Here is a 15,930-nt window from a genome sequence, read left to right as displayed (position 1 = left end):
AAGTTTATTTTTGTTCAAGGATGTTTCAATCTATCGCAATGCAAGCCATGAGTAATAAACAAAAACAAAAAAAAAAAACCACACACACACACACCATTTTACGAAGTAACTTACAGATGATGCCACTATGATTATAAAGTCCTGTATGGCACGCCAAATTCAGGAAGAGTTCCACAGTTGATAAACTAGGTTTACCGGCTATTGACTATTTAACGAATGCAAACTGTAGTTTACAGACTTGAATCCAAATTTATCACCAAAATATATCACTAATGTTTATTTACAGGCAGAAAAACTTAATTTATTTGCATTCGTAAACTATAGTTAAGAATCGTGAAACATGGTTTTACAGATGGAAACTATTGTTAAAAAATCGTTAACTATGGTTTACGGTTCGTAAATATTTGCGTAAAGATTTTTTTATTTTTCATCTTTTCTTTTTATTTCAAAATTGCAACAGTTACATATTCTCTACATTCTGGATATTTTGTGAAAAAAATGGAGTTATTTCTTCCAAAAAGTCAACTTATTGTGAAACGTCTCTTACATTCATTTTGCATAAATCTTAGAATCGTTGAAATCAGTTTTTGTGTAAAACGTACTTAATAATTAGTCCCTTTGTTTTAATTCTAGTTAAACAATCAGTAAATAAATCCCGGTTAACTGAAACCTTTGACCCATTACCATCGTATAGATTTTGTTAAGCAATTTCTTGGCCAGAAAGAAATCTTATTCAGAGATTCTCCCAAATTTGCTGTGCCTTGACGTCAAATACGTACAATAAACCGTCAGTCAGATTTCTATTGATGGGTACATATTTGTAAACTATCTCCGTATTTCAAATCAAACACTAGTGAAACTTGCAAAAAAGTTAGTCATAATGAATAGCAAAATGAACATATATAATTTGATTTCCTTTATTATAAATTGTACGTCTACAAACCCTTGGATGTAGATGTTTAAGTTTTTGGTGTTTTTTTTTTTTTTAATCGGAGTTCGGGCCTGCGCCGGTACTCCGACCACTAGCTGACAAATTACTTATTATTTTGCAATATTACTTTGCTCAATTATTTGTTAGGTTTCTTAAATGTTTATGTCAATTTTCACTAAAATTCGCCTATGACAGGGGAACACATTTTTTGTGTTGTGTCAATAATTTTCGAACAACCCTCGTATATTATAATAAAAAAAAAATCCGACACAAAAATTACGCTAATGGTAATAAAACAAGATCGATTTATTAAAGTGTCATGTTGTAAATTTTAAATTAACCGGATGGTAGTAAATACAAAATTTACAACATGACAACTAAATATCATGTCGTAAATGTTGTATTGACTACCACCCGGTAATTCAAAATTAACAACATGACAAAAGATTATACTTCAGCATTGTAAAATCATCATCCCGATTTTTAATTTCATCATATTATCATTGTAGATGGAGGTTTTGTTTTCTCCATGTCCATGTATTGCACATCACAAGACATTTGCATGGAAAACATTACACATAGGTACATAAATTGCTCAAGCATTACGGTCTCCAGTTACCATCAGTATCTAGAGTTTGATCAATCACTGACCTTTACAGGTCATGAGGTGTTGGAACAGATTACCAAAAATTGGTTTAAACAAGGACGATCCCAATACTAAAGATGGAATATTAATCAAACATATACTTAATAATGATAATCAAACATATACTTAATAATGATAATCAAACATATACTTAATAATGATAACAGATAAAGAACTTTTTATGTTGTGTAATGAAACTATAAAATATGTCTGCATTTATATGTTTAAAGTATGACATGCCGTTCAATCCCATCCCTCGTTATGAACTATGATATCTATTTAGGCTGAAGAAGATAAATTATTTGGAGTACAATATTACACATGCGCGCACCCAGAAAATTCTTTTAATGGATGTTCAATGGATATCTATGTTTGCCGGGGGGGGGGGGGGGGGGGCAAATGCTCCCTCTAGATCCGACGATGTTATATAACTACTGTTTCAATGAATATCGTACGTTCAGGATTGACTGATTTAAACTCCCTGTCACGTCACCCCTAATTATGCAATATAATTTAAACGTCAAAGGTTTTAAAACCGATTTCTTGTAATTGCAACTTTATTCACACTCAGACTTACAGCACGCCTTGTATTACAGCACGCCTTGTTATGCAATATCCATAGTAAATGTTTTTCTATCACAAATTTCTTGTAATGGTAACTTTTATCCATTCTGAGACCGAGTTATTTACCTGTCTCAGGTGCATCTGTAGATCTCCGGACCCACAGGTGTCATAAACATTGTACACGGCATTATTGTCTTAACATGAAATTTACTGTCGCAGTAGGGACACTGGGCTAACGGTCATTTTATGTCCGAAACTCTAATACATTACAACAATATGCCATTAACAAACATAACTTTCTCTCCCGGGATCAAAAAAACAGAATGAAATAAATAATAACGCATACAAGTTGATCTCCATCCCCCAAAACAGCCAGCATTGCCAACAGAAATAAGTTTTATCTCCGGAGCTTGCTAGAGTGCAACCAGTCGACCAATGGGCAAGGCAGCGAGTGGTCGTCCAAAATCACCCCCCTGTGATTAATGTACGCGCTGATTATAGTTTATGTGGACCGGAATAAGGTGTCTGGAGGAAGATTCTGTGTTTGTCGTGGTCATCTCATGGACAATAATTAACGTAAACATCCCGAGAGCGGCCTTCAAGGACGTTACGTTATGGTCTCTATTCACTGGAGGTCATTTACAGTTTCCGCATTATAATTACTCGAATGGATTTCAAAACAGAATCATTTGCAATTGATTTGCAAGGGAAAAATGCACTGTGAATAAGGGTACTTGTATGTTGACCAAGGGGAAAATCGGACACGCCGGGCGTACGAAATGACAGTGAAACCCAGCTTTACCACGTGTCACGTTACATGTTTTATACTATGCGTCTTCCTATTTGTTGGATGCACCCACGGGCACATGCAGGAGGAATGGAAGAAGTATGTGGACTCCCAGCTTCTTTACTTACGCTCAGAAATTCTACAATACGTGAAGGACCATTCCTTCATCTTAAATACCCTAAGAGCTCTGAACTGGCATTTGTTAACTCTGAGGAAGGATATTAAACAACTTGATGCTGGAAGAAGAATTCTGAAGGTACAAATGGAATACTCGTTGACCAACGTAACTAAACATGTAGATAGTATTGAAGAAAAACTAAAAGATTTGGAGGAAATCATAGCAAACCACCAACAAAATACAGTGGGCCCTGACGTTGATACTCTGGAAGGCTCAGAGACTGTTGAAAAACCGGTCCAAACAACAACGGCGAAACCGACAACAGCTAGGCCGACAACACAAAAACCGACAACGCAGAAACCGACAACACAGGAACCGACAACACCGGAACCGACAACACCTAAACCAACTACAGCTGAACCGACAACTCCCAAACCAGAGGGACCAAGTAAGAGAAATCCGAATCCATTGATTGCATGTGTCAATCCCTTTTAATATATTTGAGTTTTTGATTATGAATAATGTATATTAGGTTCAAGTGCTATTTTCACAGCTGAAAATATCAATCTTAATTCAGTAGATAAATTTCATACATTTCGCTTAAAAAAAAGAATTCATTAATTAGATGCAATTCAGAGGGGAGTGGACCGAAAAGTCTGTCTAGCTAAGATGTAATTAGTGCCACTTTTTGCTTTAGAGAAAAAATATTGTTTTTCTCCCGCGATTGAAAAATGTAAATAAACCAAAGTAAAGACTTTCATGAACCGCGTCCATTGCCAGAATCCTGATTTATGTATTTATATGAATAATGTCATGTTGAATTCTCAGTTTAATCAAAAGTTTAATTCTCGGTTTAATTTAATATCTTAGAATGACCATCAGAAGTAAGAGTACTTACTTTGATGTCTCTATACAAATATACCATATTTTGGTGTGATATGGGCCATATCTTGGAGGATATTTTTTATTTGAAATAAACGAAATGTAATGACTGTGATGAATGAATTGGTGGAAAACAGTCTGTCAAATCTACATATCACTGCCATCAATTTATTGTATGGATTTCTATCACATCCATTAAAACTTATCGAAGACCTGCCAAATATTTGGCCTTGAACCGAAGGGTAAATCTGAAAGAGAAATATTTCAGAGATAAAAGAGATCATCGATGTTTTTTCCCGACACTGTTTGGTGTTGGTATAAGAAAATGGAGTACCGGGAAATTGTTTGATTGACAGATCCCATGCACCCCCCAGTTGTAAACAAGTTGATATATAGCTTCTCAAACACAATATCAGTTCCTGTAATACGTTTGATTTAGATTGATACAGAGCCGAGTCTGCATCTCCGTCATCTGCCAATTTACTAAGTATCTGAACATGGTCATCAGATGGGGGAATTCACGGGGAGATAAAAGTGATGGTTATCACCTCGGTAGAGAAGAGGGAAAGCCAATCAAACCAGGTATCCCTGGTTCCGAAATAACAGCGGGGTCACACAGGGTTCTTGGCACTATCAGTGAACATTCATTGGCAATGTGATTACACACTCAATTGCTGAAATAAAAAACAAATCAATTATATCCAGAGGACAATTATATTGCATTGCCTGAAACCCTTTCCAACCAACTACATTTTCTACAATGTTGTTGTTGTTATCCGAAGGAACTTTTTATAACACAGACAGACATGCAAACATTCTTTTCCTTACCAAGGACAAAGTGTGCTCACAATTTCCAATTGCAAATATTTATTTACAAATGTATTTATTTTCACCAAAAAACTGAGATACTCAAACTTGCATATCCAAATTTTAATACATTGCAATATTTGCACAAATGCAGGACCCCATTAGATTTATTACATTAATTTCTTTGATTTTCAGAGCTCCGTTTAGCCGGAAGCTCCACTGGTAACGGAGGGAGGGTGGAAGTATACCACAATGGCCAATGGGGAACAGTATGCGCGGACAACTTCGAACGCTTCGAAGCAACTGTCATCTGCAAAATGTTGGGGTTGTAAGTATCACGTAAACTTGGCTTCTGAAAAAACACATTTCTTCAGTTTACATATAATATACATTAGCAACAAAATAATAAAAAATGAAGGCGTAGGCTCTGAATTCCAATATTTAAAACCTGTATGATTTTTTCTTTAAAAAGTAGAGCTAACTATATTGCAGTACGGTAAGTAAACCGTATAGTGCTATGCTATACCGGTATTTCAGGCTAATGAAGATAAATTGTGTTTGTGTAATTTGACTACATTTTTATTTTCATCACCATTTTAGATTGTTTGTTGCAAAAGACACGATTTTATAATATGTATATACCTTATTAACGTTCGAAATCAAAAAATACATTGTTATGATATTTTTAGTCTTTATTGGTGAAATTGGTGGACTATAGTCTTTATCGGTATCAGTCATTCTGTTCCAACTTCGTTTTCCAGACTTTTTTTGTAATGGTTTTCGGATTCGATTGAAACTTAATGTGTAACTTTATATAAAAACTGCAGATGACGTTCGCGAATTATTAACATTGATCAACAGATGACGAAGAAAATAATCTTAAAAGATGTAAACAAAATTGTTCATCGAACTTTTTCATGCATATTTTAAGCACATTAAATTCTATTGTTTTATAATTGAGGTGCCAGTAGGGAACATATATTTCTTATGCAATACTCACAGAATGCTTGTTTGTTCAGTCTCCGGTATCCAAGGATGTTGATCGTATGAGTCCGGTAAAATAGGCATTTGCATTAAATTTAATTTTATGCTATAATTTTTTTGACAATTTCAATCAAGTTGATCGTTGCATATAATTATAATAATTTAATATAAGCTTGTAATATAATAAACCTTGATTATCTTACCTAAACAAGGCAAGGGTTTGGTGTATTTTATCTACCTCAAGAATTGGATAAATCTTAACTGTATATGACGTGGATGTAAATTAGTTGTGTAACAAACTGTTTCATTATAGGTCAATATGTAAGTTGTGACTAATGAGGTATAATTAAGTTTAGAAGATGATTGCAATGACAACCTCCAACCTCCTTAGGCCACACATTAACGATGATTTTGACTCTTCACTATACATGTATGAAGATCATCTTTCTTTACGTATAGCTCCGGAGGCACTATTCGCGTCTACAAGGAATCGTTTGGCCCCGGAAGTGGTCCAATATGGCTGAGTAACTTAGGATGCCGCGGGGACGAGTTGTCGCTGTTTGACTGTCGGTCGGGGGGATGGGGAGTCCATAACTGTGGTCACTATGAGGACGCCGGGGTCCAGTGTAACTAACATCATGGTATCCTTGGCTAAGCCCTAAGTCAATCAGAAGGTCAAGGACATTTAAAAATATGATTACATTTAAGAGATGTTTAAAAGACCGAAAATGATTTGATGAGTGCTGTATATTATACCGTATACGGAATGCATGTTGACTTCTTTTCAAATGTCGGCGTTATCAATAATTGTGTACTGTAAATAGAAGGTATTGCGTTATTTTGTAAAATATCACTTTGAATTCTTATGTAGTATTAGTCATCACATATTATATATGTAATAGAAAAAACCACAGAGAATGTATCATTTGTACCTCACATAGATTTAGATATGTGCCTTATTTTATTAAATGGCAGTTGAAAATAAAGAAAATTCTTTTGATATTTTGTACTTGTTTTAGTGAAACGTTTTCTATATGCTATCTCAGAGTAAAAGCTTACTTGTAAACCGTTATGTTGAGACATAAACCGACGTCCTGAGTAACATGAAACCTTTAATGTCTTGACTGATTAATCAATATTACGCTTTCATATTTTGAGATCAATAGAAATTAAAGAAAAGAGCCAAGTATCAGTGACACAATTTATAGATTATTATTTAAATCATGGATCTCGAGTAACCTTCAAATGAGTTTGATATCGTTCCGTGCATGTCTGTTATTCATGGATTAGCTTTCCTGTAATCTGTGTAGAGGGGTGCAGGCCCGAAGAGAGTTTAAAATAACCCAAGAGTTTAAACAGAGACTGGCGCTTTCTTTCTATTCTTCGGGATCTTTGGCACCGGAACAATATCACATTCAAAGTTTTTTAATATAAAGTTAAACCTAAATCTCTCTAAGCGCTCAATCTGAATATTGTGTTTCGCCAGTGTTCAGGGGCATTTGATTGAAAACTTCGCCGATTTTATGTATTGTAATTAAACAGAAGGAGACAAACACTTCAACTGGTGTTAGTTTTACAACCTATTAGACCCGAACACCTAATTGCGTTTCCAGTATTTTTGTTCTCCCTGACTAGATTATAAAGTGCAACAAGGAACATTAATCTTCTTATTCCTCTCGTTACCGGATTAGTGGATTGATACTTGTGAATAATTCAAAGTGTAATTAACGGTCAGACATAACAACTCTCCGGGCTTGGTAGAGCCAGTGTCTCTTGGATACTCTAGATTTTTGTGGATATTTACGTTAAAAAATGGGAGAATTCAAGACACCGTTTACTCGTATACTGTCTCAGGATATAAAGCACATCTACAGTGGATTCCCACAGACGGTGACACTGAGGTACTCCTCGCCTTACCCCACCCAGGAACAGCTCAGACAGAAAGAGGACAGTCATGACCTCAAAACCAGCGTTCTACGCTTCTCAGAATACGATAAGTCTTATGGCTGCTTGATTCCCAGGGCACCTGCTTTCCGAATCCTATCCCGACACGAAATCGACAGTTTGGTAAACCGTGTGTCGACGCCGACAGTCGCAAGTAGGGGTTTGAGCAATTCTAGCGACAAAGCCGTAGTCAACGATACACGCAGCAACTACCCCAAATATCTGGGACTCCAAAAAGTTGAAAAAGGGGAAATGAATGAAATCAACAGTAGAGTCAACCGACCAACGAAAATCAGCGAAATTAGAAAACACCAAAATATAACAAAACTCTCCGATATCAGTGTCTGAATGACTAGCGTCCACCGAAGTATCGGCCATCTTTAAATTTGCACAATTGTGGTACCATCGTGATTTAATGAAACTTCGTCGTACAACGACTGTTGTCCTTTGTGGGTAAATTCGGATTTGTTATTTCATCTCTCCGTACAAAATACTATGGGTAAATTTCAGATTTGTTATTTCAATTCTATGTAATACCATGAGTAAATTCGAATTTGTTATTTCAACACTATGTACAGAATACTGTGGGTAAAGTTCGGATTGTTAATTCAACTCTATGTGCAGAACACTTTGCAAAATAAATAGCCATTTGCTCCTTTTTTATTTTTAATCTTGATCCATGTGTGAATTGAAGTTTAGTGCGGTGTTCCGGATTTAGTTGTTTTAATTAGATCAGGACTCGTTGGAAATACCAGAAAATATTTCAATGCCAGAAAATATTGGAATGGTGTCAGAATTTTAGTTGTTTTAACTAGCTAGTATTCTAATACAAAGCACAATCTATAACTCCGATCATTATGAACGTTCACAGTTCTCCAGAGAAAATTAGTTTATATGATTTTTATTGCTGTATGCCTAGTTGGCTTCATTGAATAACGTTTATTCCAAAAATGTGAAGCTGTTTTATAGTTATGCAACACAGAAAACGACAAATGTGAATTTTTAAAAAAGCATTAAAAAGGTCTTAAGTTCATACAGTCAGATAATGGTAGAGGGCCTACAACGTCCATTACTTCCGCCGGTGGATCACCTGAATCAGCAGGGATATTACATGCTTGAGTTGATATGATTTCACAAATTTTGGTGACCGTTTTTAAAGATATAATAAGTTCATGTGATGACATAGGTAATCATCATACTAATTACACACTCTATCAAATCGATATGCTAATGAAATGTAAAACTCGGTGTCGGAAGACCTTCTTCCCCTTGAATATTTACTTCTCTTACGGGAAAGTTTACCACAGCATGGGAATGTTAATACTTATATTTAATTATAAACATTTCTCCATGCGATTGATTCACTCTTAAGAAGTTTTTTTTTCTATAATGTCACCTATGCGCAGTAGGTTAGAGGGTTAAATCAGGAGTTCGAATCCCGCTGGGGGTTTTACATTTTTTACATCTCTAAATATTTTCAAAAGCTATTTTTTGTTAAATAGTGTAAAATTTGAAAATTTTAAACCGGTGGAAGTATTCATATTTTGATGTACTTTAATCCACAATTATATCGAAAGATGTCCCATGCCACCTTAATATAAAAACGCCGTGGGACTTTACCAGAGTTCCCAGACAACGTCATTGTATTTCGTTTAAACGTACTCTGGATTACAATAACCAGTTATTTGGCTTGATATGATTTAAATTGAATGACGTTGTATAATTGAAGACTTTCCTAATTTCCAACCAACGTAGGAATTATAGCCAGAGATAATTTTGAAATGCAAGCAACAATAGAATTCAATTCAATTCAATTCAGTTTATTCGCTCACACCATGGAATGGTACATGAGGTCAATCATTATATACAGTTCAAAAGTCAGAGGTACATTGTATAAATGAATAGATAAGTAGTAGATAAATAGTAAATAAGTATAAATATACAATATATACAATGAAGATAGGAAAAAGTATAATAATGGAGGACAGACTATTATATCAAACTGTATATTTTGATAATAAGATAACATAATTTTTTCAGGTTTGTAGCAATAGAACAAGACATAAGTTCACAAAACTTAATAGTATTTGGCGCTGACCAGTATTTATCATCAAGATATTTACGTCTAAATGTCAATAGTTCTTTACATTCAAGAATATAATGAAATTCGTCAGCAATTTGACCTGAATTACACAGTTTACACACTCTTTGGTTTAAAGGTGTATTGTACCACCTCCACTGGGAGATGGTGATTTGAGGTTCTAAATTTCATAAAAACCTTTCTGAGCTTAAGTGGCAATATATTAATGTAAATTTTCAGAATTAAATTTTTTCTTAAAAATCTTGTAAATTTGCCCTTTTGACGAGTCATTAATTTCACTAGACCATTTTTGGATATATTGGTCTTGTAACCTTTGTTTTACAATTGTAAAAATCCACTTTACATTTACAATATTTACAATAACAACACCTTTTCAGAACTCGTAAACAATACACGTTTCACAGACAGGCGATATGTGTACATAGAAAAAAAGCCATTTAGAAGCCTTTTGAAAAAAAAATCTATTTGTTATATTCAACATTTTGAATTCTATTTGTTATGTTCAACATTTTGAATTTATCTTATATATATATATATATATATATATATATATATATATATATATATATATATATATATATATATATATATATATATGTAATTTTTAGTGCTTATTTATATAAATATATATATATATATACACACACACACACACACACACACACCATAAAGAGCAGAGCGGATAAGATGCCCTAGCTGTGGTCTGCTCAAGCGGATAAATTGTGTTGATTGTTATTGTGGTACGTCTGATATGGGAACAATAACCCAATTGTCCATTAAAACCAATTATACACCAAAATTAATTGCTTTTACCAGTATATTGAAAAAGAAAATGCTAGTAATGGAAAACTTTAATATTTTTTAAAACCTTTTTACAATTACACATGTATATATTGTCTACATATAGTATATAAGTATTAAGAAGTGTATCAATATACATCATTAATCTTTCATTCATGTTACCAACAAGGCCTTTTTTTTTAAATCATGACGCCATTTGCCCTTTTCAATGTTGTATTGGGTTATTACTTTCATGGAAGAAAAAACATAAACATAAAGCAGATGACTGATTACAATGTCAGTTAAGCTATCATTTCTGATCCGATTTAAACTTCTTATCATGATATGGACAGCTAGACAAAATCTGATGAGATTCGTCAATCCACTGTCAAAACATTGATAAAAGATATATTATCCATTTAAGATTAATTTTAAGGATTTGTTAAATCAATGAATCCAAAACCAAATTTGACAATGTTATAGATAATTTTGAAATTTTTTTTAAATTTCTAAACTTTAGAACGCTTATTTCAATAATGTATTATAAAAAAATCTTCAAAGTCACTGTGGTATCTTTCCTTATTTTAATCAACCCTCCATTACAGTTCTAAACAGATCCTCGAACGTGCGCAGTTTATTACTCGTTATTGATGTTCCTCTTGTTTAAAGATTGGATGCATTGTCTACCCTCTCGTTAAAGTGCCGGTGGGTTTCAAGAATAATATACTCTGAATAAAGGTATTGTTTACAATTTAAAACCACTTAGTTTCAGCCTTTGAAGTTTTCTATACATGTACTATCTAATACTATTACTGTCCATGGCATTTAAACAAATTATTTGACATTAGCCTTCAATAAAATTATTTTTCAAAAACAAGTAAATTTTTTGCTAAAAAAAACTTGCTGTGGTTACTGAGAGAGAGAGAGAGAGAGAGAGAGAGAGAGAGAGAGAGTTTCGTCACCTAAGTTGAATCAACTGATGTGAATCCTGTATGCAATGCATTAATGCTTTGCAGGCATTAAACTAATTCAATTACTCGTATAATTACAAGACTTATTTAGCATTAAAAAACCCATTTCATTAAGTTTGGTACGCATTTGATTGCAATAGTTTAATACATTGAAATTTGTTTGTTCATTTTATATTATTTCGATATTGACTCTATTTCTACATACTAACCACTCTCTTCCAGCATCAGTTTTCTGTATTGCATTAATATTTTTATTTAACAAAAACCATGATATCAGTATACTAGTAATTATCCTTTTTTCATATTGTTATGATTGTATTTATCTTCAACTACGTGTATCATTAAAGAACCCAATTGTAGATAATATTTCATTCATTAAAAGTTCATTAATGACATTTAAAATCTAAAAAATATACATATATATCGAAATTACTCTTCTCAGACATGATCATATACAGTTCATGGCTTATTTTCACTTTCAATAATACTGAAAATAAGTCTTAGAACTTCCTTTTCAAAAATTTTACAGTTACGAAAAAAACTTTGAACAAGTCGCTGCCAACCAAAGCAAACAGTGTTCCTATGATAACACACGTACCCAGAATTCCCATCGTCATCGAAGATTGTCTTTCATCAGGTGCACATATTAACTTCCGTTGGGATGACGATAAAGAGGTTTTGGCGACAGTTAGATTTTCTTTGATCTGAGTTATTTTCTGCTGAAGATCTTCCGTTGAAATGTTGGACGTCATTGGACAGGTACAAGGGCATTGAGAGGTCACGTGCTCTGAAGTGCTAGCTAACGTGGAAATACCAGTTGTTGTTTGGATGTCTGGTAAACAGGGAATCTGTCCTGGGTCTGATACCGATGTCAAATTTGTCATTGTGTTGTTGATAAGAACTGGAATATGTTTTTCAAAATATATATTAAACTTTCAAACGAAAGGTTTGATGATTTAGAATATACAGTTTGAATGTCTTGTAATGGTTTTTGGTTAGTAATTATACCTCTATTGTAAGTTCGTAGAAGAACAGTGGAGTTGATTGTAGAATTGACGAGTGTAACATTTTCTGGAACTGTGTCCATATCTGTACATTCTGCGACACAAATCCCTGTTTCTGGGAAGTAAGTCGCAGCGTAACAGAGGGACTCGGAAAATGAATTTACTGCACATTCTGTATCAGTTACATTTTGCCACGATATCTGAGAAGATCCATTTTCTACCAATGCTGACAAAGGGTAAAACTCTACAGCTAAAACAAACACAGATATTCCAATTAATGTTAATTTGATACACTCTGAATTATCCGAAAATGTAATCTTAAGCAAATTCAGTTTATTGATGAACAGGAATATTATACTGATTTAATGTCATTGATCTTGAGTGGAAATATCATTATCGTTTTTGGAAAAAAAAAATCCAAGAAAAATGTTTACTATGGAGCAAGGAAAAAAGTCTAACGAGCGTACTGCTAACGAACATTTTCACATGACATGGATAGAATTTGCTTGGTAAATTGGTAGATAATTTTCTACCAATTTAAGAATTTTTAATAACAGCAATAACAGAAATATTTATATGCATCTTTAGACGTATCTTCATTTAAATAACTACATGAAACGTCGATGACCTTCCTCAGTTTTTCTTTATTCGTAAAGTTTTATTATTATTATCATTATTTATTTATTTATTGATATTACTTTCGTGAATAAATAATCTAAAAACGAAATCTAAAACATTCTCGTTTTAAGTGTATGATTGAAGAAAAGAAGAAAGAGTCATTTTACTGGCATTAAAACATATATTGAGGCATACAAAGATCTTTTTCACAAGCATTTAACTTCTTTATAACATATGGACCTGAATTTATCGGCGAGATAATCTTCTTCTGATTAAACGTTTCATTTCTGAATATTTTAGACTGCAAGTTTATTTTCTTGTTTAAATACTATAGAAAAAATTCACACACGATGAAAACAACGGTAAATCGTATACAATTATCTTATATTTAGTAAGAGAAACTTGCCACTTGGTATCTTTCCGTGGAGATCTATACATACAAATCCAAGTTTTCTATCATTACAGGAATCAGCATACGTTAGATTGGAATTTGCAGAATGAGAAGGCCCGGACATGTTCAGCACACCATATTGTCTCTCGTGAAAAAGTTGTCCGTGTAAAGTTATAGTTAGTTCTACCCATTTTGATGATTTAGCTCCATACCATACACTACTGTTCGAATGCTTCATTAATCCCACCCAAACATCTTCAAAGGCATGCCTATTAATACATAACAACATTTAAGAATAGCTCATACCGGAAAGCGACATTCCAAAATTGCTTAGACAACTTTTTTTCTTCTCCAAGACTCACCAGCCTAGTCTCTGAGCTTTGACCTTTATATACAGATGGACCTTTTCATCAGTCCCTCTGTACATGTTCATCCCATTAGATTCGCAAATGTTTTTAGCCTCTAAGAACGTTTTGCGGTCCGCATGTAAGATGTATGTTTTTTGCCAAACAGCGCCCCAGTATGCTGAAAGATAAAAAAAACAATGTTTATTGCAACTCTTTAATGCATGTTAAAATCAAAACGATTAGAGTGCTCTGTACGTTCTCTTACCTTCTTTAATTATTCCATGGTTCAAAACATTTGTCAATGCTGAAATATAAGATATTGACATGTAGAGTAGAAAGGTTTAATTGACGAAAATGAAATAACGACAACCTTTCTCCAGCAAGAGTACAAACTAAAAATATCATATCAAAATGAATACTGATAGTATACTCACTGTTTTCAAAAATTACATTCAGTAGAAAAAACACACAAATCTTCGCAAAACACATGGTACATTAAGAGAGTCAAACGCACTCTGTAACGGAAATAGTATTAGATATATGTAGGGGGAAATAAGTGTCCAGAGAGTCACCCTAACAGTTTAATGATCTCACCTTTAGACAAACATAATTTGGAGTATATTTACAATTTTTCGTTCAATATATTAAGAATATCAAAATTAAAAATAATGCTTTTTGCTGACTTTATTGTCAAACTGTGCAAGTGCACTTTTCAAGAAACACAATAAACTATTATAGCCCGGTATGTTACAATGTCGTTTAAAACTCTGCATTTCATTTTATATTGGTATATTGTAAAAGCCACAAAAGATAGAACATTATTAAATATAAAAGTGTTTTTATTGCAATATGCTGGAAAACCAATAATAATAAACTTTCCAAATAACATTTATTTTTCAGCTATCAGATACTTTCTGCCAAATGGGGTTAGATATACCGGTACAACAATAAAAAATTAGATGTTTAATGTCTTCTTCTAAATTACAGTTCAGACAATTTTTGTCTAGATTTGCTTTCCATTTATTTACACATTAATTGCAAAATAAAAATATTGGTTATTAATTTGTAATTAAATTCTGACACATTTTATCAAATATCTTTTTCACATTTTCTTGGTGGATATTACCCCATAATTGACGGTTATCAATACCAAAAAGTTGGACCAAACATTTTCCATTCTAGATTCTTTTGAGTATTTTTGTAGAAAATATGGTACAAAAATTTAGATTTTTCTCCTTCTACATGTTTGAAATAGCCATGAAAATTGAAAAGCAACCTTATTGTAGTTAGTTATTATTTGACATGTGAATTGAACTTACTAACTGGGCTAGACATTCCTCACTCTCCGTATGGGTGTATGTCAAAAATCCCAAACGCTTATATTTGATTGCAAAATATACGTACCTTTTTCTCCATCCATTAGAGCATGCCTTTAAATAAACATTCAAATTGACCAGTATCGCAATTGTACATATTATCTTCACAAATCTAATTCAACACCTCGAAAAATATTGATGATATGATTTTTTGTGAAAATACTATTAAAAAATCAATACGTTGGTCAGGAACAACGTTTAACAGCACAAAACCATTGTAAAAATTTTTAAAATCATTCATACTAAAACGTTGTTAACAGTGCTGTTAGCCAAATGTACTTCAGAAACTTGTTACTTAGAGAAAAGATTCAGTTCTATGTAATGCACAATAATTATACACTTTAATTCTCACAATTAACATTGATGATACATGTATTTTTTTTAGGAAACAATAAGACAGATAAGATATGTAACTATGAATTTTGTTTCAATACTATACATCTTATAAGCATGGTAAACTATAATGCCTATTTCATTGTTAAATAAAAAAAAATTCTCAAAATTTTCAATTCTCAAGTGAACCAAGTGCATGAAATGTAATGTTCAATACGCTACAAACCAAACTTTCCATAGAGAACTTTTTACACATACATTCTGAAAATAATTCTCTAAAAAAACATCCAAATCACAAAGTGTCACAAAATCCACAAAAGCATTTTTAAGGAAGTTATCTCTCTTA

General features: G+C 33.0%; 3 protein-coding genes across 5 annotated transcripts; 2 read left to right on the top strand and 1 right to left on the bottom strand.

Annotated features, from left to right (window-relative positions):
* Nucleotides 1–2,555: 2,555 nt before the first annotated feature.
* Nucleotides 2,556–6,719, top strand: LOC128192242 (soluble scavenger receptor cysteine-rich domain-containing protein SSC5D-like). Its single transcript, XM_052864793.1, has 3 exons — nt 2,556–3,494; nt 4,931–5,063; nt 6,179–6,719. Exons 1-3 carry the CDS (start codon nt 2,921–2,923, stop codon nt 6,351–6,353), a joined length of 882 nt encoding a protein of 293 aa, XP_052720753.1. The 5' UTR covers nt 2,556–2,920; the 3' UTR covers nt 6,354–6,719.
* Nucleotides 4,952–15,362, bottom strand: LOC128192234 (uncharacterized). 3 transcript variants are annotated; one of them, XM_052864785.1, is made up of 8 exons: nt 15,195–15,362; nt 14,310–14,390; nt 14,141–14,179; nt 13,891–14,053; nt 13,544–13,797; nt 12,524–12,769; nt 12,114–12,416; nt 4,952–5,087 (listed from the first exon to the last, which is right to left on the bottom strand). In XM_052864785.1, the coding sequence occupies exons 2-8, from the start codon at nt 14,362–14,364 to the stop codon at nt 5,071–5,073; spliced, it is 1,077 nt and encodes a 358-aa protein (XP_052720745.1). In that variant the 5' UTR covers nt 14,365–14,390; nt 15,195–15,362; the 3' UTR covers nt 4,952–5,070. The 3 variants fall into 3 exon arrangements, with proteins under 3 accessions (XP_052720745.1, XP_052720743.1, XP_052720744.1); XM_052864783.1 differs by lacking the exon at nt 4,952–5,087 and having other exon boundaries at nt 10,485–12,416; XM_052864784.1 differs by lacking the exons at nt 4,952–5,087; nt 14,141–14,179 and having other exon boundaries at nt 10,485–12,416.
* LOC128192250 (uncharacterized) lies at nt 7,117–8,322 on the top strand. The gene has a single exon (XM_052864807.1). The coding sequence runs from the start codon at nt 7,532–7,534 to the stop codon at nt 8,009–8,011; it is 480 nt and encodes a 159-aa protein (XP_052720767.1). The 5' UTR covers nt 7,117–7,531; the 3' UTR covers nt 8,012–8,322.
* Nucleotides 15,363–15,930: the final 568 nt, after the last annotated feature.

Source organism: Crassostrea angulata, chromosome 7, assembly GCF_025612915.1.
Source record: "Crassostrea angulata isolate pt1a10 chromosome 7, ASM2561291v2, whole genome shotgun sequence".
Taxonomy (NCBI): Eukaryota; Metazoa; Mollusca; class Bivalvia; order Ostreida; family Ostreidae; genus Magallana; species Magallana angulata.
The sequence above is the reverse complement of the archived record's forward strand: the minus strand, read 5'-3'. Positions and strand labels throughout refer to the sequence as shown.